The sequence below is a fragment of the Podarcis erhardii genome (genome assembly GCF_964252035.2).
Source record: "Podarcis erhardii genome assembly, chromosome: 1".
Taxonomy (NCBI): domain Eukaryota; kingdom Metazoa; phylum Chordata; class Lepidosauria; order Squamata; family Lacertidae; genus Podarcis; species Podarcis erhardii.
The window spans coordinates 36,261,305-36,289,266 of record NC_138497.1 but is presented as its reverse complement, the minus strand read 5'-3'; the positions used below and the strand labels follow the sequence as shown (position 1 = coordinate 36,289,266).

Sequence of the window (27,962 nt, the reverse complement as noted above, 5' to 3'; positions counted from 1 at the left end):
AGCTTATTTTCCCTGAGGGCAGTTAGGGAGAAAGATGTAATATCTTGGAAAACAGTCCAATAACAACAACATATCACAGTTACAGAATCCAGAAATTACCATGGTTATAGTGTATATGTGAGATCTTACTAGGTTAAAGCAACAAACTGAATCGTGCTAACCTTGGTTATATGTTAATGTCTTGACTGACCCTCTGCTTTGCAGTGAAGTCATAAAACTTTGAGAGGGTGCATATTGCTCTTATAGATGCCTCTAGTTTCTACACATTTTCACAGTCATAACGAACAGAACTTACAATAATAATTTCTAAAAATGTATTTTTAAAACACATTTTCCATTCTAGAAAACTTAATGAGGCCTCTTGTGAACTATGGAATTGCATGGTAAGCAATCTGTAGGTTCAAATCCATTTTACATATTTTCTTTCTCTATTTTGCTCCTTGCAACATGTCTGAAAGTTGAAAAAAAAATTGCATTTCTCTTGTAGTATGTCCATAGGTTTCTTGGTAGAAGAGACTGCACCAATTGTCTGGAGAGGCCCCATGGTAATGTCAGCCATTGAGAAGCTGTTGAGACAGGTAAGGAGTTATGTAAACATGTTGCTTTTTGAAGAAATTGATTCCCCGCCCCCCCCCGCCTTTCATTGATAAACCAAGGAAAGATGATAAAGTTATTCAAGCCAGTGCTGATCACTGTATATGAAAGCATTTTAAAAGAAGGTGGAAATACTGAGAACCAGATGGAACCAGATCCTCCCTCTCCTCCTCTCTCACACTGTTCTGAGGATTCTCCCAACCCTTCAGAGCAGATTTTGGGGGATGCACAGGGGGAGTACAAGGGGAGAGTGCCTCATTGCGTGAGTGGGAATCCTTGTGCTCCCTTCTGCTAGGGCGCTGGGTTAGCTGAATCCATCCCATTGCTCTCCATTAGTGGAGAAGGACCATAAATTGGTGTCCAAGCTTTGCACGCAGAAGATCCCATCATCTCCAGGTAGGGCTGGGGAAGACCCCTGCTTCAAACTCTGGAGAACAGTTGCCAGTCAGTGTAGACAACACAAGGTCAATGTACCATTGTCTGACTTGCTATTAGGTAGCCTTCTGCATTTAGCAACTTTCTAGTCAAATAAATAGTGGATCATTCTGTTTGATAAGCAGCTGAAATTTGCTTTCATGGACAATATCTATATTAGATCTTTGAAGCCAAGGCTAGATGATATGGCGGACATAGGGCTTCTGCTGAAAGAAATCGCTCCTTGTCTCATTCCTCTTTTCTGTTAGTAACTTCTAATGGCAACAATGCATGGTGGGACATAATTGGACAATTCAAGCAAGCGGTAGCCTATGAAGTGGAACTGAGGCAGAACAAAAACACTCAACGTGTGATGGTACCCATTAAGCCATTATTAGATGTTATGGAGGTGATGAAGGGCTTCTGTTTCCTGTCTGCTGTAATAGCTACTTCCAGCCTTAATTTCTGCCAACCACCTTAAAATAAGATTTTACTCCAACCATTGCTGTTCTTAGTGCAGCACCAGTATTGTCTGTTAACATAAAGATAAGCATAACCACGTAGCACAACTGGATAAGGCATCTGCTAGTACTGGAAGATTATTACGTGTTTGGAAACACTATTTCTTTTTTGGTAGTGTGGTTTTTAACATATCACAATTGCCTGTGGTGGCGTCTCCCCCCCCCCCTTCAAACATGCCTTATTCTTATTCGGTCACTACCCAAAACATAATATACCACAGTTCTGACATCAGTACCTGCTTTACTAACAAGCAAGGCTGAGGGAGACCAAGGATGATTTGTGGGGGTGGGGCTGCAGTAACTGCAATATTGCTTCAGTCAATGGAATTCCCAAATGAGAAGCAGATGGCAGTTTCTTTCTCGTGGGTGTTGATAATGGTGTATACTGAGTTGGTTGTTACCTAGCAACAAAAGATGCAGTTGTAATCTAGCAGATCCAGAAGTAAAAAAGAAATGGTAGTGCCTAGACACGGGGGCCCATTAATGATTTTCCCTGACAATGGAATTTCACTTGTAGCTGCAAGAAGGCTTTAAGAAGGACTTTCCTCCAATCAAAGCATTTTCCTTTTGTGTATAAACTATCTGCTCCTTAATCCTGCATCAGGACAAATGGAGTTTCCTTTCAGGAAAACAAAATGCTTACAGATACCAGCAAAGACAAGTAGAATATGTTGAAGAGGAAGGTTTTATAACTATGCAACTGTATACATATAATTGCAGTGTGTTTTCATGAGTGTGTGTTTAAATCTTACTCCTGCTTGTGGCAGTAGGTTATTACTCATAGTTTACCAGATTTAATTCTGTGACCAGGACATTTACATTGTAGAGATTCAGGCATCACAGCAATTAAATAAAATATTTTATTGTTCCAAAGCTGGGTTTGATTGGATTTTCTATGACTCTTATATCCACATTTTATTACTGGTCACCGCAGGTTAAACTACTGTTCAGAAGTTGTTTTTAAGTTTAGAGCTTTACAAAAAAAAGGGGGGGAGGTTTAATTATTTTGTGCATTAATAGCCTGGTTGTAACTTTCGTTTTACAGCAGAATTGAAAGTAATAGTTCGTTCTGCTCCTCCTTTTCTGATCACATAAATTGCCTTCTTAATCTTGGTTTATGATAGAATACATTGAGTTTAAGGGGCTCCCAGACATTGAGGCAGGGTTATAAAATATTAAATAAAGATCTCAAGAAAATTAAGTCAGTCAGATCTAATATTCCTGATGCGTTTTATTGCAGCCAGTAGAAGAGATCCATGGACTTGCATATAAAACGAGGCAATATTGTGAAATGGCCTTTATCATCAGTTTTAGAATATGAAGTTTCTTTCATAAGGGTGCGACACAGAAAACTATGAGGTATATCATGGTATTTTTTTCCTTATAGAAGTTTAGCAGAATTAGGTTCTGCAGATACTCCCAAGGCAGGTGCAAATACAACTGTCTGATAACATTAAAACTATTCTGTTTATATTCTTTATGGGTTCTAAGAGAGCATGGAACTTTTAGCTACTCAGGAAAAGAGACTGCTGCACTGATACTTCATTATGCTTCTGGAAGAGGTATTCTGGGACATGACAGTTGAATGACGATTCCCAATTCTGTAGTCAAGCCCACTGAAATAGATGATATCCTTTCCATTAGTGGTTGGTGCAGACATAATGATGTGTATCCCCTAGCCCTGCTGCAAATATCCGTAATGTAGTGTAGCATTACCTGGGGGAAGATGTGAGCTCTCACATACTTCCTCTCCTCCTTGGAAACATTCCCCTTTCAGCCTTAATCATAGTTAACATCTGTGCTCTTAAAACAGTTAATTCTAGCCAGGGCTCGCTCTATTCAAGACTCGCTTTCCAAAAACTACTTAAGCCTCTATATTCTTGTATATGCTGTCCCTCTGTAGAGGCATTTTCATGCTCAAATACCATAATTATTATTATTTAAATAGGCTGTAGTGAGGCAATTATTGTAAATACAAATTACAATATACGTTATGGGAAATAACCAGCAATTCAGTAAGTTTTAATGGTTGCTACAAAGCTATCACATTTTTAAGAGATCAGTTGGAAATGTCAACAACCTCTTACATTGTTAGCCTTGAGATTTTCCAGCAGAGTGACTTCAGAGTGAATGCATTTCATCCTCAGATCCATCACTCGGTATAAAGAATAACGTTTTTGGTAACAATAGTTAATAACTGCAGTTAATGGTGCCACTGAAGAACCTGGTTATTTTGTTTGAGTGTGCACGCACCTGTTTTTGTTGGGTTTATGCTTCGAAACAGATAAGTATTATTTAACAGTTGTGTGAGTAGAAGATGGCTCACACAGCAGACGTTTATCTTCTTCTCTTCCCCCTCCACAGTTACTGCACTCTTTGAAAAACCTCTTTAGAGAATGGGGCCGGGGGTAGGGAGACTTCCAATCAGTTTGGGCTAAAGAAAGCTGCAGTAGAGGTTGAGGATGTGGGAATGTTAAGGATACTAGGAAGGGATATATTGAATAAGTATGTCCTTCCTTCACTCACGCTAGTATGTGATGTAGCAGAGTAGATTCCCCTCAATATAGCTGGAAGCTAGTTTGCAGATTCGTTTGAATCTCTTAGTTAAGATTATTTCCTGGTGTCCCCTTGGATCCCTCTTAAAAGAATAAAGACACGAGAATCTTTCTGAGTAAAGCAACAAAAAGTTTACCGTATTTTTTGCCCTATAGGACGCACTTATTTCCCCTCCAAAAATGAAGGTGCGCACCAACCCCTTTCCCTCTCCAGGCTTCAGGAAGCTATCCGCAAGCCTTGCGAGCAGCAGCCTGCAGCACGGGGCGCCCTCCGGAGGACGCCCTGTGCTTCGCGCAGGTGTCTGCAAGCCTTGCGAGCAACAGCCTGTTCTGGGGGCTGAGGTCGAGGGAAGCTCGGGCTTCCCCCGCCCCCAGCCCCGCAAGCAAGCTCCGGGAGCGATGGTGAGGTTGCGCAACCTTGCCATCGCTCCCGGACCCGTTCTTGGGGCTGGGGACGGGGGAAGCTCAGGCTTCCCCCGCCCCCAGCCCCGCAAGCTCCCAGAGCGATGCCGAAGCTGGCCTCTGGGACCCGTTCTGGGGGCTGGGGGAAAATAATAATTCCCCCCCTTTATTCCCCCCCCAAATCTAGGTGCGTCCTATGGGCTGGTGCGACCTATAGGGCGAAAAATACGGTACTCACATTTCAGTTCAGGCTTTACTTAATAGTTATATAAGAAACTGAGTTCATCTCTTATATTGAGACTGAACTCATGTGCTGCTGGCTGACAGCAAAATTACAACAAGAGAACAAAATGGCTGCAGGAGAGCAGGAGAACAGCAAGCAAGAGAACAAGTGAAGCAAGAGATCAAGACAAACTAGACAAAACTGCAAGAATCAAGAAGGAGAAAATGGCTGCATGGCTCGGCTCTTTTATGGAGTCAGCCCGAGCCATGTCCATCTCCCAAATCACATGCAGGGGGAGGCTGCTCCAGACCAGTGGAACAGGATGTTACACTGACTGGATGTTCCCCTGCCTGTGCCCATTCTAGGGAAACAAGGAATGTTGTATTTGACTATACAGTGGTATCTTGGGTTACAAACACCTCAGGTTACAAACACTTTGGGTTACAGACTCCGCTAATCCGGAAAGTAGTACCTCGGGTTAAGAACTTTACCTCAGGATGAGAACAGAAATCGCACGCCGGTGGCGTGGCGGCAGCGGGAGACCCCCATTAGCTAAAGTGGTACCTCAGGTTAAGAACGGTTTCAGGTTAAGGACGGACCTCCAGAATGAATTAAGTTCGTAACCAGAGGTACCACTGTACCAATGGATTGCATCCCACAGAGGATACAGTACAACTCATATGCTTCAGGAATGTCCTCCAACCTTCTGGAGTGGCTGTCTGGAGAGTGCAGGGCCTGAAAGGGATAATTGAATTTTGTTGAAGGCACAACCTTCCACTCATGCAGCCATTGGATACCAAACCTTGACTGTAGGAGGGAGGATTGGTCTCTAATCTGTTTGAAATGGCAGGGAAACCTCCCCCGTTTCCCTTGTACAAAGATGATAGACACTGCTGTGATGTTAGCATTTGCTACGCTAATACTATTACACAAATGTCTTTCATGCAGTGTAGGTTTTTAATGGAACCTTCACTTGATATAAACGGAAATAAGTGCCAGAGTGTGAGCTCCACTTTTGATTACATAGACATTTGAGAGTAGGAAAAGTTCACAGAGTCGGAGTGAGGTGACCAATTTTTGTTTTTATTTCATGCAATGTGTAGTTTGCTCTTGCGGTCTTTCAAGCAAAAGCATGAACTCTCCTATATGTGCTTAACAAGTAAGGATTATTGCAAAAAGCGATAACTTTTTTTATAAAGTTTTTTTTGTCCTGCTTATACATTTCCATATGAAAAAGAATAATGAGGGAAACTGTTACTTGTCAAATGATACATTTCCAAAAAAACACTTAAGGCTGCTTCAAAGTTCAGAAATAATGGCCAAATAAATGATTGGCCATTGGTCCTGGGCTCATATGTGCCTTTTCCCTACTGAGATTTTTTCCTGAATGCCCTTGTCTGCTGTTAGGATCAAAACTGACAAATTGTGGTTTGTGCTCAAAATCAGAATTGGGGAGCTATGTGAAGGGGTTTCCAGTTTTGGATTGAAAGATAAACATAGTTGCCCACTCATATATAATGGCAAACTGTCAATTTCTAGAATAGCAAAGGAGTTGGACTGCATGAAGGGAGATGAGAACATTCAAATCTGAAGTTCCCCAAGCCATGGTATACAGTGGTACCCCGGGTTAAGAACTTACTTCGTTCCAGAGGTCCGTTCTTAACCTGAAACTGTTCTTAACCTGAAGCACCACTTTAGCTAATGGGGCCTCCCGCTGCTGCCATGCCGCTGCTGCACAATTTCTGTTCTTATTCTGAAGCAAAGTTCTTAACCTGAAGCACTATTTCTGGCTTAGTGGAGTGTGTAACCTGAAGCATATGTAACCTGAGGTACCACTGTATTCGCTTACATAGGAGCCAATATACAGAAATGGCTCAAGGAAATTATCATCATGCAGCGCTTCACATAGTGCAGCTTGGCTCATATACATAATAACCGCCGGGTGGCAGGCTGCTATCCGCAGCCTAGGGAGCCCTGCAGGAACTCCTGCGGGCTTCCCAGGCTTGCTGATAGCTTCCTGAAGCCTGGAGAGCGAGAGGGTCGGTGTGCACCGACCCCTCTCGCTCTCCAAGCTTCAGCGAAAGCCTGTATACGCCCCATAGGACGCACACAGATTTCCCCTTCATTTTTGAAGGGGGAAAAGTGCATCCTATAGGGCGAAAAATATGATAACGGGAATAGGCTGTTCACAAAACGTGGCATTAGTATAAGTGCACAATTCGCAGCTTTTCTTTGTTATTCTTCAAATGATACACATTACAGAATGTGTTCTTAAACAGCATTCCTCTGCATCTACACCTTCACAAGTTGCTTGTGTTGCATCATGAGGAATGTGGTGTTTACACTACTTACTTAGAATATACATTATGTGAATATCTATAGTTTTTAGTTTTAATTTGTTGGTTATACCTGGTGATTGATTAGAACAATTTGCCACAGAAGCTTTCGTGATGTTCCTGAATGAGGGAAAATACACAGACATCACATGGCAGTTAATTACACTGCTTTAACAATAAATGTCAAGGAAATGCTTTTTTTAGAAGAAAAAAAAAGATGAATGCTGCGCTTAAGCAAAGTGCAATTACATTTCCAACATCTGAAATGTTTCACAACACTGTACGTACTCAAGCAGTGAACATTTTAGCATTTTCCACACATGCACAATGGCTGACAGATGGTGGGTGTTACAGGTATAATTTTGTAACCAACACTCACTTGTTTGTTTGCAAGAGGGAATTCCTGTTACCATAATGTTTTGTTAATCTGAGCTAATTTATTCCTACACAAAGAAGTATTTGCATATAGACACATTTCTTAGAACTGATCTTAGAAGAGGGATTAAGGTCATGATTTGGTAGAATGTTGCTTACAAATGAGACCTGCATGCAAACTTCCATTTTCTCCCTGAAACAGTCTGCAGTCTAAAACAGTTTATTTGCACACATTTTCTCTAGCCAGAAACTACTATCAGTCTGATTGAGATGGCTTATCATGAATGGAAGAAAAGGGCTGATAATGTAGAATGCCATCTCTTTTTAATAAGACACAAAGATGTCATCCACAACCGTGATATGTGAACACACATGCATCTTAGTAGTAGGTATACCACATAGTACAGCAGTTCAACTGTCGACACTGCAAGTATTGGCCTGAACAGTCTTCAATAGCTAAGAAGCTAGCACCCTGTTACTCCTGTGACTAGATGCAAGACAGCTGGAAGCCGCTGCAACTATTCTAATTTAATTTACAGCCTTTTCCTTGCTACACATAGACAATAGGTATCCTAATTTCCAGATATTCATGACATTTGCATGGACATAGCCACATTGTTCTGTAGTGTGATAGGTCACACCCTGTGATTTAAGATCCTAAGGTTTTAGATCATTTGCTTAAACTGGCATTTTTATATTACACAGAAAAAAGTTAAATGCATATTAAACAGGAAATTATTATGAATCTAGAACAATGTGGCATACTTTGATTAACTCGGACCTAACAGATTTTCAGAAAACTGAAAAAATACTGATATCCATTGGATTCTTTAAAAAAAAAAACCAATTTCATAATAATAATAATAATAATAATAATAATAATAATAATAATAATAATTTGGGAATCTGATCTAAATAATACTCAACTTCATTTCTGACATTTTAATGGAACTTGTAGTCAAGACCTACTTGAGTCCTGTGGTTCATAAAAAGGAGGGATGGGGGGAGTAAAAGATGGAGCTACACCTCAAGTCATCCTGTGGTGTTGTAAGGAGGAGGAAAATGAGGGAAATAAGGTTATCAAGCGCTACAGGAACAGTTTCCAGCCTTTTTGGACCATTGGGCACATTTGCAAACTGGAGAAACTGTCACAGGCACCTCACATATAACTGCAGGCAAGCCCATACCACAGCCATATCCTATTGGCTACAAAGTAATGTGAATTTCAAACCTAATATCAGGGGAAGGGGAACCTCTGACCCCTAAGGAAGGTTTCTGTGGGCACATGTATGCTCAGGGGCACTATGTTGGTGACCCTGGTACTAGAAGGAGAAGTGTAGAGAAATGTTGACTACATCCCAGGTACTGTTGCTGTGCAATTGCAGTCTTACTTATTTTGAAGGTTCACAGGAAGCCCCTTTTGAGTGTATGAAGTTCATATGTTGTCTAAAAACCAAACTGCTGTTCTGTTGATTGGCAGTCTTCCAATAAAATTGTGACCTTAATGTACAAAAAGGGGTGGGACCAGGACCGGATTTAGGTTTGATGAGGCCCTGAGCTACTGAAGGTAATGGGGCCCTTTATATGTCCAGCTGTCCTTTGCTAACAACAAATTGTCACTGTTTTTTGTGTTGAATATATGCTATATGGTAATTTATGGACCTAATAGGTATCTAAAGCCATTTGCATATAACAAAATATGTATTTTATCAAAGTAATTGTTGAACTGAAATACAATTAAGAAGAAGTATATTAATAGTGAAATTTTTTTGAGGGGGACAAGAGAATGAGGCCAAAAGCTATAGCTTGATTAGCTTATATGTAAATCCAGCACTGGGTGGGACATTGCTTTTCTTTCCTGCTTTTCTCCAGCACATTATTCAATGGCTTTTTACTGTGTTTTAAGAAAGTTAGAATAAAACTATCTAATGAAAAACACCCTCAAAAAGACATTGCTCAGTTACTAATACTAACGTCTTTTTCATTCATATCTAGTTATGTAAAGTCTTGGAATACTTGAAGTTTCAGAACTGCTGTGCCTGCTTGCTAGAAAAGGGATTCAGTGCTTTTCCCTTGAGTTCATGGAATAAATTTATATCTTATCTCTTGCAATCACTCTAGGCATTATTAATATGTTAGAATTAAAAGCTCTTGATTTTTACCTGCTGGATCAGTACTCTACAGTACTTAAGCTCTCCACATAAATCTCCACATCCCCATTTTCAAGTTGGGGGTGGGGATATTGCCACACTGTTCTTAAAACATACCATTGGCACAAATAAATCTTCTCAAGAAGAAAAGATAATGGATTTAGGTAGAAAATTGATAGTTACTCTTGTTTCTCCCATGTAAAGGGCAACGGGTCATACTGTGATCGCTGCAAAGGGTGGAGTCCCCAGTGGTGTAGACAAGTTTACTTGAATATGGTATGTGGGTAGCAACAGTGCAGATTAGTAAATGCATGTAGTTTGGGGGCAAGGCTTGTTAGTTCAGTGTGTGGAGAAGAAGGCTATTGAATTCCAGCAGGTAGCAAGACAGAAGGAACACCTATGGCTAAATAAGGATTGCTTTCCTGTTTTATAATCAAAAGAAATTTTCTTGGCATTTGCTATTATGTTGTGTTTTTATGCATTTTTATACTGTAAGCTGCCTGATGATGATGATGCTAATTTATTTATACCCCGCCCATCTGCCTGGGTTTTCCCAGTCACTCTGGGTGGCTCCCAACAGAATATTAAAACAGAATAAATCATCAAACATTAAAAACTTCCCTAAACAGGGCTGCCTTCAGATGTCTTCTAAAAGTCAGATAGTTGTTTATTTCCTTGACATCTGATGGGAGGATGTTCCACAGGGTGGGTGTCACTACCGAGAAGGCCCTCTGCCTGGTTCCCTGTAGCTTCACTTCTCGCAGTGAGGGAACCACCAGAAGGCCCTTGGAGATGCACCTCAGTGTCTGGGCTGAACGATGGGGGTGCAGATGCTCCTTCAGGTATACAGGGCCGAGGCCGTTTAGGGCTTTAAAGGTCAGCACCAACACTTTGAATTGTGCTCGGAAACGTACTGGGAGCCAATGCAGGTCTTTCAGAACCGCTGATCCTTGGATGAAAAGCAGTATATAAATGCAGTAAACAAAATAAATATACAAAACAGCAGATTCACCCTATTTAAAGTCGTGAAGTTCAGTGGGTAGCCTTGGTAGGCTGCCCCTCTCCCAATGACTGACAGGAGTCATTGTGAAGATAAAGAAGTGGAAAATAGTTTCAATCTTCTGCTCCTTTGTGGAAGCATGGGATAAAAATATAATAAATACTTGAATAAGAAAAGCTGGTCGTATTAAGCACCATTTTATACTGAAAAGTGTTCTTAGGTACTTGGATAGCTTTTTCGTTGTGCATTGCGCACCATATCTCTCAAATCTTTCAGCACATACAGACCTAATCTACCGCCAAAAAGCACATTTGACTTTTATGTAGCTTTTTACTAGCTTTCTTTGACTTTGTTCTTTTTTAAAAAGTAGGTTTTTTTTAAAAAAAGTTGATATCAGCTTCTCCAAACATAAATAGCTTTGCAATATCACTCAGCGATAGATTATATAAGTAAGGTCAATTCATATAGCCTCAAAAAATTCTATAAATGTGAGTCAGTCACTTTTGAAAACCATACAAAGCACTGAATAATGCTGGATTATGAAATGTACACTGTAACCCTCTTAATACTCTTTCTCCATAATTCCTCATTCTGTTCATATTCACTGAAAAAGACATTTTACCTGGAGTGGTGTTGCTCATTTCATTGACTCCACTCTTGTACAATCCGTTCTATATGTCTGACGTCATTACCCTTTTTGACAACACTTTTTTTAGCCACTTCTGGCCTGTGGGCCTAATGAGGCCTGAAAGGCTTCTCCATTTGGCCCATAAGGCCATTTCAGGGAAGCCACACTCACTTCTCCATCACCCAAAGCAGGAAAAACACATATTGGGTTGCAGAGGAATAATTGTGAGTGCACACTAAGCTTTGAGAGTTTGGTGCTATTTGAATATGGTGTATAACACGCAGGTCCTACTACCCTCTTTCTCCTTACGTGAAAGAATCAGTTATCCAAACATACCCTCCCCCTCTCCTTTTTATGAGGATTACCCGCTCTGGGATCCCACAGCTAATTCTCCCCGGATCTCCTCGCTGGCCCAAATAGGACTAACTTAACCAGCTAGCCTTGGTGATCATCTAATGTTTATTGGATGGATTTCCCCTTTAAATTGATTTTTGAATTCTGAATTTATTGTTATTCACGTTTTATAATGTATTTTATGCTGTTTTTTGTTGCATCAATTAAGTGTTTTAAATTTGTTGTTAGCCACCCTGAGCCCGGTTTTCTGAACCGGGAAGGGCAGGGTATAAATTTTTTTAAAAATATTATTATTATTATTAATAATAATAATAACTAATTATGCCCAAACCTCGCTATACACACCACACCCAGAGTTTGTCCACATCCTTACTTCCTTACTTGTTTGTGCTATGCTGGTTGGCTGCAGCCATTTCAGGAAGAAACCATGGAAGGGGGAGGGGAGAGATAGGAGAAATGATGTACAGTTGTACCTTGGATCCTGAACACCTTGCAAGTCGAACGTTTTTGCTCCTGAACGCCACAACCCCGGAAGTGAGTGTTCCGGTTTGCGAACTATTTTTGGAAGCTGAACGCCAGATAGGGCTTCTGCAGCTTCTGATTGGCTGCAGGAGCTTCCTGCAACCAATCAGAAGCCACACTTTGGTTTCCAAACATTTTGGAAGTTGAATGGACTTCCGGAATTGATTCCGTTCGACTTCCAAGGTATGACTGTATTAGAAATGTTCCCATAGGAATCAGTGGAAATTGTGGATTAGTTACGCGAACACTCACCTAATGAACCATTTCCAGGGAATACATTGTGCTCAGTAAGTGGGACCTGTGTGTATCTTGTTATGCTGCTTTCGGAAGGGATGGGATACACTCAAGCAATTGAGCTCCTGCGTGTGTTTACTCCCTGCTGAAAGCAGTGGAACAGAGTAAAGCACTAAATTCAGGCCACTTCAACAAAGGAACCATCGGGAACACACTCTTGAGTCTACTCTTGCAGCCACAGCTTTGCATTACCTGTGCCCCTTCTGGTGTACGCTTCTGTTTTTAGCTAATTCATTACTCATTTCACCCAAACACAGAATGATGCTTAGAGTTTACTATTGTGCTTTGGCTCTTGAGTACTGGAAGACCTGCTCCTTGCCTTGCAGGCCTTTTCCCACCTGACCGAGAGGGCGGGACCCGGATTGACTCTAGCTACAAAAGCTGAGGCTGCTGAATGGACTCTTGGGCTGGGGTATTGTTTAGGGGTTTTTGTTGTCTGGGGTGGGGGGTGTTGTTGCTATTATTGATATTAATTTTTGCATTTTTTTTAGATCTTAAGATTTATATGAAAATTGTTCAGTTTTGTTGTTATTTTGTTTTATTTATTACCTATTGCTACTTTTGTTATGTTTGCAATCACGTAATTTTTTTCCACGTTGTGAGCTGCCTTGAACGATGGAAAGGCGGCATACAAATAAAATGATGTATGTCGCTTTGTAATTAAGCATGGACTGGTCTGAAATAAATGAACAACGAATTGTAGGTTTTATGGAACAGGCAGTCAACTTTTGAAGGTCACGCTTTTTAAGGACAGTCCCCTATCACTTTGAACTCCAGGAAGCTAATAAAATGGGCATAATGTTCTTTCACAAGCAATTAATCTAGATTAAACCATGTTGGTTACTTTGTGCCCCTGACTCATTTCTCTGATATGCATTTTAAATTAATAAATATTCAGTTGCTAGGGTCTCTGTGCTAATCTGACCTTAGTGGTTGGGCAGCCACATCACGACTACTGAGGAAGGTTTTTACTGGCACAGGGGGCAACTGGCTTGAAACAGGAGTGCTAGAATGCCCCTGTATTAACCTGTTAGGCTTTTATGTCAATGGTAGCATGTGATGGAGCTTTGGAGCCAACAGGATCTCCCCACCTCACCCCCACACTCCACCCCCAGACCAGTGATTCTGAACCCTTGCCCTGTGACCTGCACAGGGCTTTATATTTATATATATTTATATATACAGTATATGTAATATAAGCAGGTGATCCTTGGTCTGTGGTGCTGGTGCTAAGAGATCTGCTAGACTATAGTATGTTTGACCCATACATTTAAAATTCATTCTTTCCTGCTTCATCCGTGGCCTTTTCTAGGTTGACTGGCACCAGCTGGATTATCTAGTAATTGACATGCCACCTGGGACAGGAGATGTACAACTGTCAATCTCACAGAATATCCCAATTGCAGGTATCTTTTTTATGGACTTTCAGTGCAAGCCTAGCTGTGCCTACTCAGAAGTAAGTGCTGTAGAATTCAGTGGGGTATATTCCTTGCAGCCTTAGTTGTGATTAAGGATGAAAAGCGCCAAGAGGCTTTTTGAATGGCAGTAACAATTTCTTAACTTTAGGTGTCATCTAAAGGGATCCAGAGTGGTGGAACCATTTCACAGTTTGTCTCTTCCCTCTGTGTTGTCCTTTCAGAATGCCTGCCCTCCTCCCTCCATCAGAAAAGGTCTTAACTCCCATGAGTTGAAAAATTAAATGTCTCCGATTTTCCCTTTAACTCTTAAATTATTTTGGCTCTGGAATTTAAAGAGCAGTTTGATTTGAGGGTGGGAGGAGTGATGGGGAAAGGGATCTTGAGTAGCAAATATTGAACATACAGGTTGCATTTTATTGTTGTGACCTGGTCTGAGATTTGCTCAGTGATGAAGGGGGTGATAAAAGTTTTGCAAATAATGATGTCTGAAGTGAAGAACCATGTTTTGCAATCACCTGGTGAAGTGGAGTTGGAAACAATGCTTTGAAGTGAATTGGCAAACAACAGTAAATGCTTCCAATTCATATACAAACACTGGGTAGCAGCTAGGTGTTCAGTATGAGATATATATGTGGTCCCCAAGTAGCAGCCATGCACAACCTAGCGTGTTCAGCTTGCCAAGGCCCCCAACTCCCTATATATTTGTTGAAAAAATGTATACTCTATAAAAGAAGAAGAATTAAGATAAATTACTGATTATACTCTAGACTATTGTGGAGAGACCACTTCACACCAGAAGCTGCCTGGCTTGGTTTGCAAAAAGGCAATTTAGATATAGCCAGAAGGAATCCTGCATTGCAGAGCTTTTAAAGTAGGCTTAGATGTCTCTTTTTGTTTGCCTTATAAGAATCGAACTGTTTTCAGTAAACTGGCTGTATAAATAGCACTAGCAATAAGTTGGTTTTTATTGAATAATGTTGAAGGCAGAGCAACGAATTTCTACATACAAGATTGTTGAGAAAATGTGAGCCAGCGTCAGTACATGTCAAAAGAAGCATAATCCAGGCAACGTCTTGTTCATTCAATCATCCTTAAAGTAGTTCATCTCTGAAAAGTGATTAGGTAAAAATTATACATTCTGCTTAAGCAGAGCTGTTTCTCAAGTGAATTTCAGTTGCAATTGCTGATTTTAATGATCAAAATAATTTCATACTTATCAGTCCTATTAATCCTGCAGAGGCAATACTGCTTAAGGGGGAAGAATTTCAATCCTGTTCCTCAATGAGATTGTCACATATTTGATTTATGAATATTTTACTATGAATGAATGAATAAATGTGTTGGGAACTGTTAGGGAGTGGGAGGGAAGGAGTAATTGCTAAGTAGGAAATCATGTTTATCTCAACTATAATGGTGGGTTTTTATATGTTTGGTTAGGTATAGGCAGGTTCCAGAATTGGAAGTTGCCTGAAATGCCTGTAGTAACTTGTGGACTTTAACTACAGTATTAACCATGTGAAAAGAAAGCAATTGAGTTAATGGAGGCAAAGTTGTAATTTCAAGGCATTGTTTTCAGTGGCTGCTTTGCCATAGTAGAAAGGGCTTTCACTTCCGTAAGTTGAGGCACCGTATTTTCACTGATTCCCTCCCACCCATGAAAACTTTTCCAAAGGGTTGGGAGACGCCTTTGATCAGGAGGGGAAATGACATAGAGAGCTGCAGAATATCTGGTTCCCCAATTTGCATGAACTTTCTGCTCAAGCAAAGCCACCATTAATCTTTAATAGAGTTCAATATGTGTTTGCGCATGGCAGTGTTCTGTGGAATGAAACAGCCTAATTAAGCTCAATACTAGCATTCTTGACAATATTGGCTGTAACAATGGCATACGTTTCCTTTCCCTAGGGGCTGTGATGGTGTCCACTCCTCAGGATATTGCTTTACTGGATGCACGCAAAGGAACGGAGATGTTCAAAAAAGTGAATGTGCCGGTGAGCCTTTACAAATGCAAGTTGTTTGATCCCTCTAAATAATGGGCATGTTTTAAGAGGGGCATATGTGGTCCAGGGGGCCAGACTGGTTACCAACACATTTTCTTCCCATCTGTTCCCTGGAGGCCCTGTCAACTTGTAACCAAGGGATGGTGATTATTATTTTTTGCCTGCAATTCAGTCTTAAGGGAAGACCTGGCGCTTAGTGGGTAGAGTGCATGGTTTGCAAGCCAAAGGTATCCAGTTTGATCCCTCTTGGGTCTGGGAAAAACTGCCAGCTGCAGTGGGTGGGTGGTCTGATTTCAGTATAAATATACCGAAGAAAGTTATAATTTTGCTTATACAGTGGTGCCTCCCAAGACGAAATTAATCTATTCCGTGAGTCTCTTCGTATAGCGGTTTTTTCGTCTTGCGAAGCAAGCCCATTGACAGCTTAGTGGATTAGTGCTATTAGCGGTTTAGCGGCTTTTAGCGGCTTATCAGCTTAGCGGATCAGCTGATAAGCGGCTTAGCTGCTTAGAAAAGGGGGGGGGGAAAGGGGGGAAAAACCCGCAGGAACTCGCAAGACATTTTCATCTTGCGAAGCAAGCCCATAGGGAAATTCGTTTTGCGAAGCGCCTCCAGAACGGAAAACCCTTTCGTCTAGCGGGTTTTCCGTCTTGCGAGGCGTTCGTCTTGCGGGGCACCACTGTAAGTAAAATCAATTTTCTTCAAAGTTGAAGGAAACCCACAAGGCTAATTGTTCTGCCTTTGTAAAGTAATTGGTACTAGATGCATGGTGTCTGACCATTTGTGATTAATCTGTAGAGCAGGTTTTTGACTCGCCCCCAGAAAGCCATTTGAACAATACAATGGTACCTTGGGTTACAGACACTTTAGGTTACAGGCGCTTTGGGTTATAGACTCCGCTAACTCAGAAACAGCACCTCGGGTTAAGAACTTTACTTCAGGATGAGAACAGAAATCGTGTGGCAGCAGCGGGACGCCCCATTATAGCTAAAGTGGTACCTCAGCTTAAGAACAGTTTCAGGTTAAGAACGGACCTCCAGAACGAATTAAGTTCTTAACCCGAGGTACCACTGTAGTGGCCATTTAGATAATAGTATCTTAATAGTACAGAAGGTGATAGTACCTGTTCTCTAAGAAATTTATGTTTTTCATATGCTCTAGTTGTTGATACTTTTTGGGGGGAAGAAACTTGCCTGTATGCTATAAATAACAGATGAGCTCTGAGGGTGATAGCAAAATTATTTCAGAAGTGAATTGTGGGTGTACTGCTTTGCTATACTAAAACACAGCTTTTGTAATCCTAAATATACTACAGTACAAATTACCCTGAAAGTTGCCAGCTATACTCCTACATAACACACGTGCAGTTTTCCCTTATTTAGGTATATTTGAGAAGTTTGAACGAATGGGTTTTCCATACAGAGAATTTAAACTTTTAGCTGCATGGCTAACAAGGATGAATACAAACTCATGGACCTCCTAGGTCTGCCACTTCCAAGACCTGCCATAAGCCATTGTGCAAAAAATAATGGGAGTTGAACATGTAAAGGGTTGACTGTAAAGGGTGCCAGTTGATGCAGATCTTGAGAGCGACATTGTTACTTTACAGTGCTTCATAAGCAAACAAATCGAAAGCTTCCCCCCACCCCAGACAATGGGGGAAGACAGCAAAGATGGGTAGAGGAAATTTTTTTTTTTTTGAGAGACACCATTCTGAAGCTTGCTCAGATATTTTAATCTGGTCTTCAGAGTTGGTGAGGGTTTCTACCACATGTTTCTCCTCTCACTGCCACCAAACCCATCTTTTGATTTGAAACATACAAAATCTGAGAGACAGTAATATTCATTGGAAGAACCACTGATGGTTAAGTATGAAGCTAATGGTTAAACATGGTAACACTTTAAAGCACAATGAAATATGGAGAAGTAAATAATAAATCAAAGGAGGTATGTGTTATTTCACAGTGTGTTATACTTGTACAGCTAGTACTTAATCAAGACGCAGCTTAGACAAAAACCCATAAAAAGGCTGTTTATCTTCTGCAGTTCCTTACAGAATTACTCATAGAATTTGGTATCTGGGGCAGGATGTTCCTGAGAACAGAACAAAAGTCTCATTATAAAATAGCACAGGCTGAAAGTTATCGGGACATCGCTGGTATACATACTATATAACAAGTCAGTTTCAGCCATTTCCACACTGCTGGGGTTTTTTTGTTTTTTTGTTTTGTAGAACTGTTTCATTTAAAGATGAAAGCGTTTCAAGACAGATAAACAAATTATAAATAGGACAGAGCTGAAGTGCACTGCTTTTCCGTGAATATGTTTAGCAGTGTCAAAAAACTTTATCCACACCCCTGTTGACCTCCAGAATTTTATATGAAAGGGTTCAAACGTGTTTGCCGGCACAGGAAGTATTGCCCTCATTCTTACAATGTTTGCCTTCTATGATAGCATCAAAAAGCCAAATATAGCTGTATAGTGCCATGGCGCCATATTCCATAGGAGTGGCAGACCTGTAGCCCTGAGCCAGATCTTTCCCACCAGATCCAGTGTACTGGCAGTGGCAAAACCTGCACAGAACAATTGCCACCCCAGGGAACATCAGAGCAGATTGGAGTGCTCCTACCTGCTTCTGGAATGCTCAATGTTGTTATGGTGGCAATGCAAAAAGGAACCAAGGTACCTTGTTCTGCTCCAATTTGCCACAACCGAGGAGGACGGAGGCATGGGTTGAGTAGCACTAGGCAAGAAGGAACACTTTTTAGGCCCCCCCCCCCCCGCTCTGGGAGTGCTGGGCATGGAGTTGGTTTTTTTCTTCCTAAACCTATCAGAGAGCGCAGGGGGAACTTCAAAGGGCTTTCTTTAAACCCACCATTCCCGCACCATTAGAGCTCTCCAGCGGGAAAGGGACAACGGGGAGGTGACCTTTGTGTGGCAAGAGTACATGTCTGGGTGTAAGTGGCAGTGAGTTTGGGTCGGCAGTGCTCACTTTGGCAGCTCCTACCACTGGCCTTCCAGGAAGAAGGAGGAGTTGGAAGTAGCAGCAGATTGAGCAGATCATAACAAGGAATTTGGGGTGGGTGGGAATTGGGGTGGTCTTGAAAAGAACATTTTTACCTATGTGAACATTTGGCACATCCCTAATGACAAAATATAGATAACCCACACCTTTAAGAACTATTCTTCACGTGATGTACCCTTAAGCTTAATTAAAAATAGTATCAATCATCTCTGTAAATAGTTTCCTTTTAAAAAAAAATTAAACTCTGGCAACTGTGGTGCTGGTTCAATTAGAGCTATGCCCAAGGAGTTCACTTGACTTCTTTTGAAACTGGAGTAGCTTATACTGAGAATGTACTAAGTATCTGATATGGAATCAGAGCTGAAATATCTCATTGGGCATTTGATATTTAGTATCAGTATAATACTATCTTTGATGCAGTTGAGTTGCATCTTATGCTTGCTTCAGCAGCATATATACATAACCAGCTCCATTTCAGATCCCTTTTCTTCTGCCTCTGTCTCCCTCTGTTCCTCCCTTCTGCTTTTGTCATCCTCTGCCTGCCTGCCTGCCGCCTCCTCCTCCTCCCTTCTGCTGGTTGGGGAGAGGGAAGGCAGTGGAGACACAAGGCAAGCTCCCACCTGCTAACCAAGGAAAAAGTAATTTTGGTTATACGTGCAACCCGTGGAACAAACCCTTGTGTATATGATACGTTGCAACTGCACTTCCTATCTGTGTTTGGTATGACACTGTATGCTCTGCCTGAACCTCATATGATGGCAAAACCAAAACACCGCACTTTAATACCACAGGTGAAAATTTGGTCAAATAAGCTCCCTTCAGCTTCAATTCTCCAATGCATGAGGTGGGCAGTGGGGATGAGCATGCTAGTTTGCTTTCCCCCCCATTTCTCCCCCCCCCCATTGCCCTCAACTTGTGCAAGGAAGGTGTCTGCGTGAAGCAGTGAGCCTTCTATATCTGTGGAGGCGCTCTGCACATTTTGGAACCCTGATTTTCTAAGATTCTGTCGCGTTTGGGGTGCCTTCACAGATACAGGCAGCTCCCTGCTTTGCACAGTCACCCTCCATGAATTGAGGGTGACAGGAACGACAATTGGAGGTGGGCAGAGCTAGCATGTTTCTCCGGACTGCCCCTGGCATTGCTTGGAACATGCTGCATGCTCAAAGCTCATCAAATTGCCTAATAACTGAAAAGCCTGCCTAAACAAGTAGCTGGGCAAAACTTACAGATAATTTTTCAGGGCTGGGTTATTTGAAACAGTTCTTTTCCACCTCTCCTGTGCTCAAGGCAACTCACACAATATTTCAGAGATAAAAAGTAAACATTGGGGGGGGGGGAATACAGCAGCAGTCATCAAGACACCTTCAGCTCACAAAAGACTTCCTAAACAGATGGGTTTCATAGCTGCTCCTAAATGCAAGAAGATTGTTCCACAACTACTCAGCTTCTTAGTGCGGCTGAGCTGATTTCCTGCAATTATGATATTCAGACAGGATATCTGAAGTGTACCTCTCTCTCTCTTGGTGATCACTCATGGCCAAGTAAGATTGTCTTCCATGAACGCAGGTCCTGATGCCCTTGGGTCCCATCTTCCTGGTGAAATTATATTTGAAGTAAACCTTCTATTGTCAACAGAATACTTCTTTCACCATAATCATGGTGCAGGGGTGATTTCAGGGTGGATGGGTTTACAGCTGGGGAGGGGAGCTTTGTGGCAGGCATGTTGTGCCCATATGGTTTTCAAATGTGCCCATGGGGCCCACAAAGGTTGGCAAACCACGATCTAGAGCATTTACGGGATGGTTAGGGCTGACTGAGTGCCAGATGGAAGTAGGGAGGAGGGATGTTCTGCTGTATATGTGACAGACACAGACTATACAAAAGAACAGACTGCTGTGTTGACTTCTAATTAGGGCCTCTTTAAAAATGGATGTTGGCCAGACCATAGAAATTAAGATCAAATGAGCCTGGTTCATAGCTGTATTACAAGAGCCAAACCATGCTCATAACTGCAACCGCAGACTGCAGCCGTAGTCAACCTATATGCTGGCAGGGGAGGTGAGTGTCTGTATGGACAGAAGTGTGTTTGACAGTTTTTATGGCAGCCAATTGCCTTGAATGTGAACGCTAGGTTTCAATGGAAAAGTGGCTTGCTCATTCAGCCCAGTGCAACATAAACTGTCAAAAACACCTCTGGATATGCACACACTTCTTCCCAGCTCATGCATACTGCCGCATAGAATTGCAGCCCTAATCTTGTGCTGCATACCAAAGTTAGTTATTTTGTCTGCATTTGTTTTACAGTTTGGCTATATGTGTTTTAAATATTTATACTATGCCTCCAAGTATTACTATTAGATATGAGAGGAGAAGAGACATAATATTTGTTGTACTTTTGCCTCAAATGTTATGCGCTAAGACACACTGAATTGGTAAAGGGAGAGGCAGAAGCTATGGAAAACAGTGGTGAAAAAGGTCAGCTTCCTCCTCTCATCTTATAGCCAGGCCCAGAAGCCCCTTCGCTGTAGAGATGAAATTGCTGTGTTGTTTCCAATCCATTGTTAGTTTCACCTCAACTCTTATGCTTTTACTTAACACTACAAAATGGCTGCTACTTCCAGGCTTTGATGCTCTGTTGGTGTTACCCAGAATTTTATTCTTCCGTGAACCCACTGAGTGACAGTATTGCTTCTCCAGCCATTAGCACTCTGGGAATTCCCAACTTTTGATCTTAGACACCACCCTGTGGTTTATGAGTGTTTGCAAAAGGCAACATTCCAGAAGATGAGAGATACATATGTGCACCCCTAGATTGCCTTTCAGTAAGTTCTTTTGAATTCTGGCTTCTGTCCTAGTGAACTTCCAGTGTTACGTCTGCGCACCCCCTGAATAGTATGCACATCCAAATGTCCTTTATGCAAAAATCAACCCAGTTTAATAAGTATCCATAATTGGGCTTGGTGAGTTTTCTTTTGGGAGGGGGTTCATTGCCATATGTACTTTTGGGGATTCCTCATACAGTCGTATCTCGGCTCCTGAACGCCTTGGGAGTTGAATGATCTTGGCAGTCCCGAACAATCAAATACCGGAAGTGAGTGTTCCGGTTTTTGAATGTTCTTTTGGAAGCCAAACATCTGACGGGGTTTCCACGGCTTCAAATCAAAAGCCATTCTTTGGTTTCCAAATGTTTTGGAAGTTGAACGGACTTCCGGAACGGCTTCTGTTCAACTTCCGAGGCACGGCTGTATTCGAATTTAGCAAGCATAGCACACATGTGCTAGGTTTATATTACCCCAAACTCTTAAGTTAGCCTCAGAAATATAATTTGAAACACTGAGTTCAAATCTGTTGATAATAAACAGGCTTAATACCGCAAGTAAGAGAGGCGGTTCTAATGTTTTTCTAGGCTTGGGCAAAGGGGAGAGAAACTCTAGTGTGCAGAATGTGGTTTGAGTGATGAATAAAATATAATTAGTCTCCCCCCCACTGTCCTCATTAAGAAAGAAAGAATTGATGTTACATACAGCCTTGCTAACTTTCCTGACAGGTTTTCTAAGTTAACTCAGTTCATTTAGCTTTTAAAGCGACATCTAATATAAGTGCATTAGGTTTTCCTTCAGTGATTTGTCACATCATGCCAGATGTCATTATTTCTGTTGTTTGATTTTTAAATATGTTTCTCTTCTTTAGAGTGAATAGAAAATCATAGTTCTTTCCTCCCTTCTCCCCCCCCCCCCTTGTAAGTAGTCCAATGAAACTGATGCTTTAAGGGCATAGATAATATTACAGAGAATGTTCAGTTTTCCTTTAGCTTTGGAATAATTTGGCTACTAACAATGAGTTCACATTCAATCGTCAGTCAAGGCAGCAGATAGCCTTATTTATTTAGCCTGTTGCTCTCAACATACCTACTTGAGAGTAAGCCTCATTGCACAAAGTTGGATGTACTTCTGAGTGTACATGCTAAGAATTGCACTGTTTCTTCAGCTCACATCATTTTTTGCAGAGGTTTTAAGCTCATTTGCTTGGTGTGAGTTGGAGCTGAGACACTTAGAAAGTTCACAGTTTTGAATTTGAGAAAGAGTAATTCTGACTCGTCAGAGCTTGAAGCAGTAATAATAATAATAATAATAATAATAATAATAATAATAATAATAATTTATTTGTACCCCGCCCATCTGGCTGGGTTTCCCCAGCCACTCTGGGTGGCTTCCAACAAAGATTAAAATACATTAAAACATCAGTCATTAAAAACTTCCCTAAACAGGGCTGCCTTCAGATGTCTTCTGAACGTTAGGTAGTTGTTTATCTCTTTGACATCTGATGGGAGGGCATTCCGCAAGGCGGGCACCACTACCGAGAAGGCCCTCTGCCTGGTTCCCTGTAACTTGGCTTTCAGGGAGGGAAACGCCAGAAGGTCCATGGCAGTTACTCCTTTTGAGTGGGCAGTGATTTGAAATGGACGCTGCTTACCGATTTTCTTTCTGCTTGCTCAACCTGTGAATTGTTAATAAAGAGCTACTCATCAGAACTATAATCTTCCCAAAGTAACTGATCCTGCCTGGGATCTTCTTATTGCTCAGAGAATGGTTTGTACAAAAAACATAATTATAATGGATGGAATTTCGTGTTGCGCTATGACAGTTCTTCTGTCTACATAAACAGCCTGCCAAATGGAACAATCCCATCTCTTCTCCCCCTGCACACAGCCGTCCAGAAGCGCTGATTTGGGCACCAGATTGTGGGTGCCCAGCGGTGTGCGCATTGCTCTGCCACCACTGCCATTGCAGTGGCGCCAGAGAGCCAGCAGAGGCAAGGCACTGGGCAGTGGCAGCCAAGCAGCCCGCATGTGTGCGACGTGACAGTGGGGCACCCCCAGTGTAAATTTTGTGGGTGGTGCCCAGGCACCCAGGTCCCCCAGAGATGGCACCAGTGCTACCCCTGGGTGTTTCCCCAGTCCCCTCGCCCCCCTGAGCCAGTGGGGGTGGAATGGGGAGTTTGGGGAGAGAGGAGGGGGAGGAAATCCCTCTATTGCACAAGTGGAAGTCATTGCATAGGGCTTCTGCTGACAGGGTTCGTTAGAGTAATCCTGCACAACATATTTTATAGCATGCTTCATTATCCTATTCATGGTGTCAAAATTGTGAAATGTAGACATGAGAATAATTTCCCTGCTATCTAGAGTGGGGGCACAGCTTTTCTTTTATGAGTAATTGGTAAGTGTCTGGATTTATTTCTGTAAGGTTGGCTAGTTGGAAGAAACTAACCTTTTCTATTTTTTATTTAGCCTCTTTCTAACCTTTCTGAGTTTTTCTATTTGGAAGGTCCTGGGGCTTGTTCAAAACATGAGCCTTTTCCGGTGCCCAAAATGCAAACACGAAACCCACATTTTTGGAACTGATGGTGTGAGGAATCTAGCCTGTGATCTTGGTCTGGATGTTTTAGGTAAGAATGTGGTGATTGAAAGTATTAAATAAGAAAGAAGTAGAATTAAATCCAGAATTATTTGATTGCTGTTTAATCCTTTTGAAATAAATGGACTTCAGGCACTCAACTTCTGGCAGTGTGTTCAGGACTACTGTGTTATATAGAAGGAAATGCAGAATATTAATTATTTGGCCTTCATCCTCCACATCCACTGATTCACATCATATATGTTTCCAAGAACAGTGTTAATATGGTTGGACTTGCATGTACCACATCATAGGAACCTTTTTTCTGATGAAATTGTGTTCAGAAAGCATCTGACTCTTTAAAAGAGGGAGCAAGGGAGAGAAAGAAGGTTGCTGTAGTGATCTTCTGTTTCCTGAAAGAAGATGGCATATCAGCTGGAGAAGAAGCAGGTCTCCCAAGTTCTTCAGCTGGGGTGGAACAGACCTTCCCCAGCCAGGTTTCTTGCGAGGGTGGCTCCCCATGGTTGGATTTGTAGGGAACAGTTCATAGGGCTCCATATCCCTCACCCTAGTTGAGGATGAGTGATAGATGCAGGAAGATAGGACTGAGGGGCGGGGGTCCACAACAAAGAGATTTAGTCAGACCAAGAGATTTACAGGCAAACTTTAGGTAAGAGTGGGTTGGTTTAACCCCACCTGCCCTTATTCTACCATACTGTGATCAAGGCTCTAAGTTGCACCTTCCCTAGATGAACTTTGCCATTTGAGGCCGTTACCTGTTGCTGCCCATCTTGTGGTTTCTGATGGCTTACCTGGTCAGGATGCAAATGCAACAGCTTCTGTTGTCTTAACCTCTGGCTGCAGCCTTCATATTTCAACCTCAGGTGTGTCATTAGCAAGAGGAGCTACACATTTTTCTTCCCACAGCTTGGCTTCTTTCTCAAAAACTACCACCACCCCTTTACCCATATATCCTCTCTCCACTGACTCCTCTCACCTCACAGCTCCCTCTCTGCCTTTAACCCTGGTCTATAGCTCTGCCTGCCATGGCCCCTTTTCCCCAACCTACTGCTTTCTTTCAACAACTTGCTCTGCTCTGGAGCCCCTTCAGACTGTAGCTCTCTCAGCTCATAGGATAGCAACGCAGTTATGGCTGAGCAGAGCAGCCACGAGGGCAATTTGACCAGGAGAATCTGGCCCTCCATGCTGAAAATAATTAACAGTCCCCAATGAAAATAATTCTTCTGTGTTGAAGCCTGCAATGTTTCAGGTATAAGCTGGTAATGAAATGTAAAATGTGGCATACCTCAATTAAGCTGGTAAATGAGATAATTGTGCCTGCTAATGATTTATATTTTCGCACCGTGCTGTAATTATATCAGTTCATACAGATTATCCATTTAGAACCAGGAAGTGAACTTCATAAAAAAAAAATTGTCATAGAAGCATTAGGGGCTGACAGAGACCTAGCAGAGCAAGGAAATCCATAATTAAAAGTACACAGTTGGGTTAGCTTGGCTGTCTGCTGGAAGCGTAATGAGGATTGGAGTCTGGGATCTTGTTTCAGCTGTCACTGGTACTGACCACTGGTAAAAAGCCTCCCATGGCAAAGCTTCCTGCAATTAGAGTTGATTCATGGTCCTTCTGACGTGCACCTATATATTGGAGCACATAATTAGTGTACAGTTATCTGCATCGGATACGCCAGAGAGTCATGAAACACGATTGCATCCAAAGTAACACTGATCAGCATGTTCCATCAGTGCGAGGGTTTTGAATCACTGAATTATAGAGTTGGAATGGACCTCAAGAGTCATCTAGTCCAACCCCCTGCAATGCAGGAATCACAACTAAAGCATCCATGACAGATGGCCAGCCAACCTCTGCTTAAAAACCTCCAAGGAAGGAGAGTCCACCACCTTTAGAGGGAGTCCCTTCCACCATCAAACAGCTCTTACTGTCAGAAAGTTCTTCCTGATGTTTAGTCAGAATCTCCTTTCTTGTAACTTGAATCCATTGGTTCAAGTCAAACCCTCTAGAGCAGGAGAAGAGAAGCTTGCTCCATCTTCCATGTGACAGCCCTTCAGATATTTGAAGGTGGCTATCATATCTCCTCTCAGTCTCCTCTTTTCCAGGCTAAATATACCCAGCTCCCTCAACCATTCCACATAAGGCTTGGTTTCTGCTTGCACAACAGGATCCCCCTCTGTAAATACCTTCTGGGGTTCCCCCAATCCCCTAGAGGAGATTTGTGTACGGGGGGTCCCCAATCTAATGCTTCTGGCTCCCCAAGACCACTGATTTTGACATCAGTAGCAAAAGGTAAAAAGAAATAAAGCAAGAACGGCATTGGGACAGAGAGGTTTAAATTTCTCCACCAGCCCAGCACCTTGATAAGGATCTAAATTGCATCTTCTCTGTCATCAGTTAGATCCTTTTACAAGCAATCAAAGGATAATAACCCCTTCTCCTCAGTCGATATACACATATAAGTTGAGGAGAGGACTGTGCAAGTGGGCATGTGAGATGACTGATAAGCCCCCCACCTCAGTGGCGTAGCCAAGGATGAATGCGGTCCTTTGGCCAAATAATGGTTAGTAACCCCTGGAAAAGTGTAAAACAACAGACAACAATTTATAGATATGTAGGAATGAACTTTCAACATCAAGAATATTTTATCCAGCTTCTGCTGTGTGTTTTCTAAATTTTAAACATCAGGTATCAATATTGGTTATCCTTCACAGGTTACCTTAACTTGTTTTCATTTAAGGCCCAAGCCCAATATTTGTAACAAACTTCATGTAACAAACAGGGTACCCAATACTTCTGAGAAAGGGATGGAATCACTGCAGAATCGTGGGTGACTGACTTTTGAGAACTTGGACTGAGCTGCTGGATCCCCAGGCCCAAACTTTCATCACAGCAAGGGGACAAACAGGGGCTTTTGTCTCATGCATGTCAGAGTTGTGGCTCCGGCCTAGGACGCTCCATTAGCTGTGGCAAATGCACCATCAGCTATAGAATAATGGCAGTGTAGCTTTCTGCCCCAGCACCTAGGAAGTCTCTTTACCCATGGGCCTCTGCACCTGTGGAGAGGGCAGTCCACAGCATCATTTAGCTCCTCAGTCACCCCTGCAGGGAGCATCAGATTTCTCCCTTAAAATTGCTTTCTGTGCAGCTATTCTTACCATTTTATATATAGATTTGATTTATATTCAGCTGTTGCGTAATAATTGTCATGGTTGGAATCTGAAAAAGTTTAATTTTCCACAAGAGATTTTTGTTTTTAAAGGATGGGACCATCCTGTGTGTTATTGTGCAATTTTTCTTTATTTCTGTGGCGGTCCCCTGCTGATTAGAAAAGCACAATACGCAGTTGTTAACTGTTGGAAGGGAAATTAATTGAATATGTAACAAGCACTTAATTAAATCAGTGGTTCCCTAATAACAATAACACTTCCTTTCATTTTGGCAATTAAATATTTAAGCCTGTATTTGAATATTGATTAGGATGTTACAGTTGTGGAAATCAGCAGGGAATGAACTGCAGTACCGAAGAAATAACTTGGGGCATGAACAAGCTGGAAGCTGGGAAACTCTACTGCGGACCTGCTCTGTGAGCGCTAGGCACTGCATGCATTTGGCTGGCCTTTTAGCTTGAGTTTTGGTATAGCAGGGCCACGGAATTCTGCACTGCAGCACAAATGAATTCAAAGCCAGTTTTTGGTTCCAGACCAGAGTGGAGACTGGAAAGAAAA

The 27,962-nt window shown here is 41.9% G+C and overlaps 1 protein-coding gene across 5 annotated transcripts in view; it reads left to right on the top strand.

The window, feature by feature from the left end:
- NUBPL (NUBP iron-sulfur cluster assembly factor, mitochondrial) overlaps positions 1 to 27,962 on the top strand; it is a 60,261-nt gene that overhangs the window by 27,907 nt on the left and 4,392 nt on the right. For 2 of the 5 annotated variants that reach the window (XM_081865311.1, XM_081865312.1), the window contains exons 5-9: positions 344 to 383; positions 488 to 578; positions 13,681 to 13,774; positions 15,692 to 15,777; positions 24,136 to 24,256. In XM_081865311.1, the coding sequence (XP_081721437.1) occupies positions 344 to 383; positions 488 to 578; positions 13,681 to 13,774; positions 15,692 to 15,777; positions 24,136 to 24,256 (432 nt within the window). Of the gene's footprint in view, positions 1 to 343; positions 384 to 487; positions 579 to 11,272; positions 11,423 to 13,680; positions 13,775 to 15,691; positions 15,778 to 24,135; positions 24,257 to 27,962 lie in introns of those variants that run through there. The other 3 variants (XM_081865315.1, XM_081865314.1, XM_081865313.1) reach the window with 3 other exon arrangements.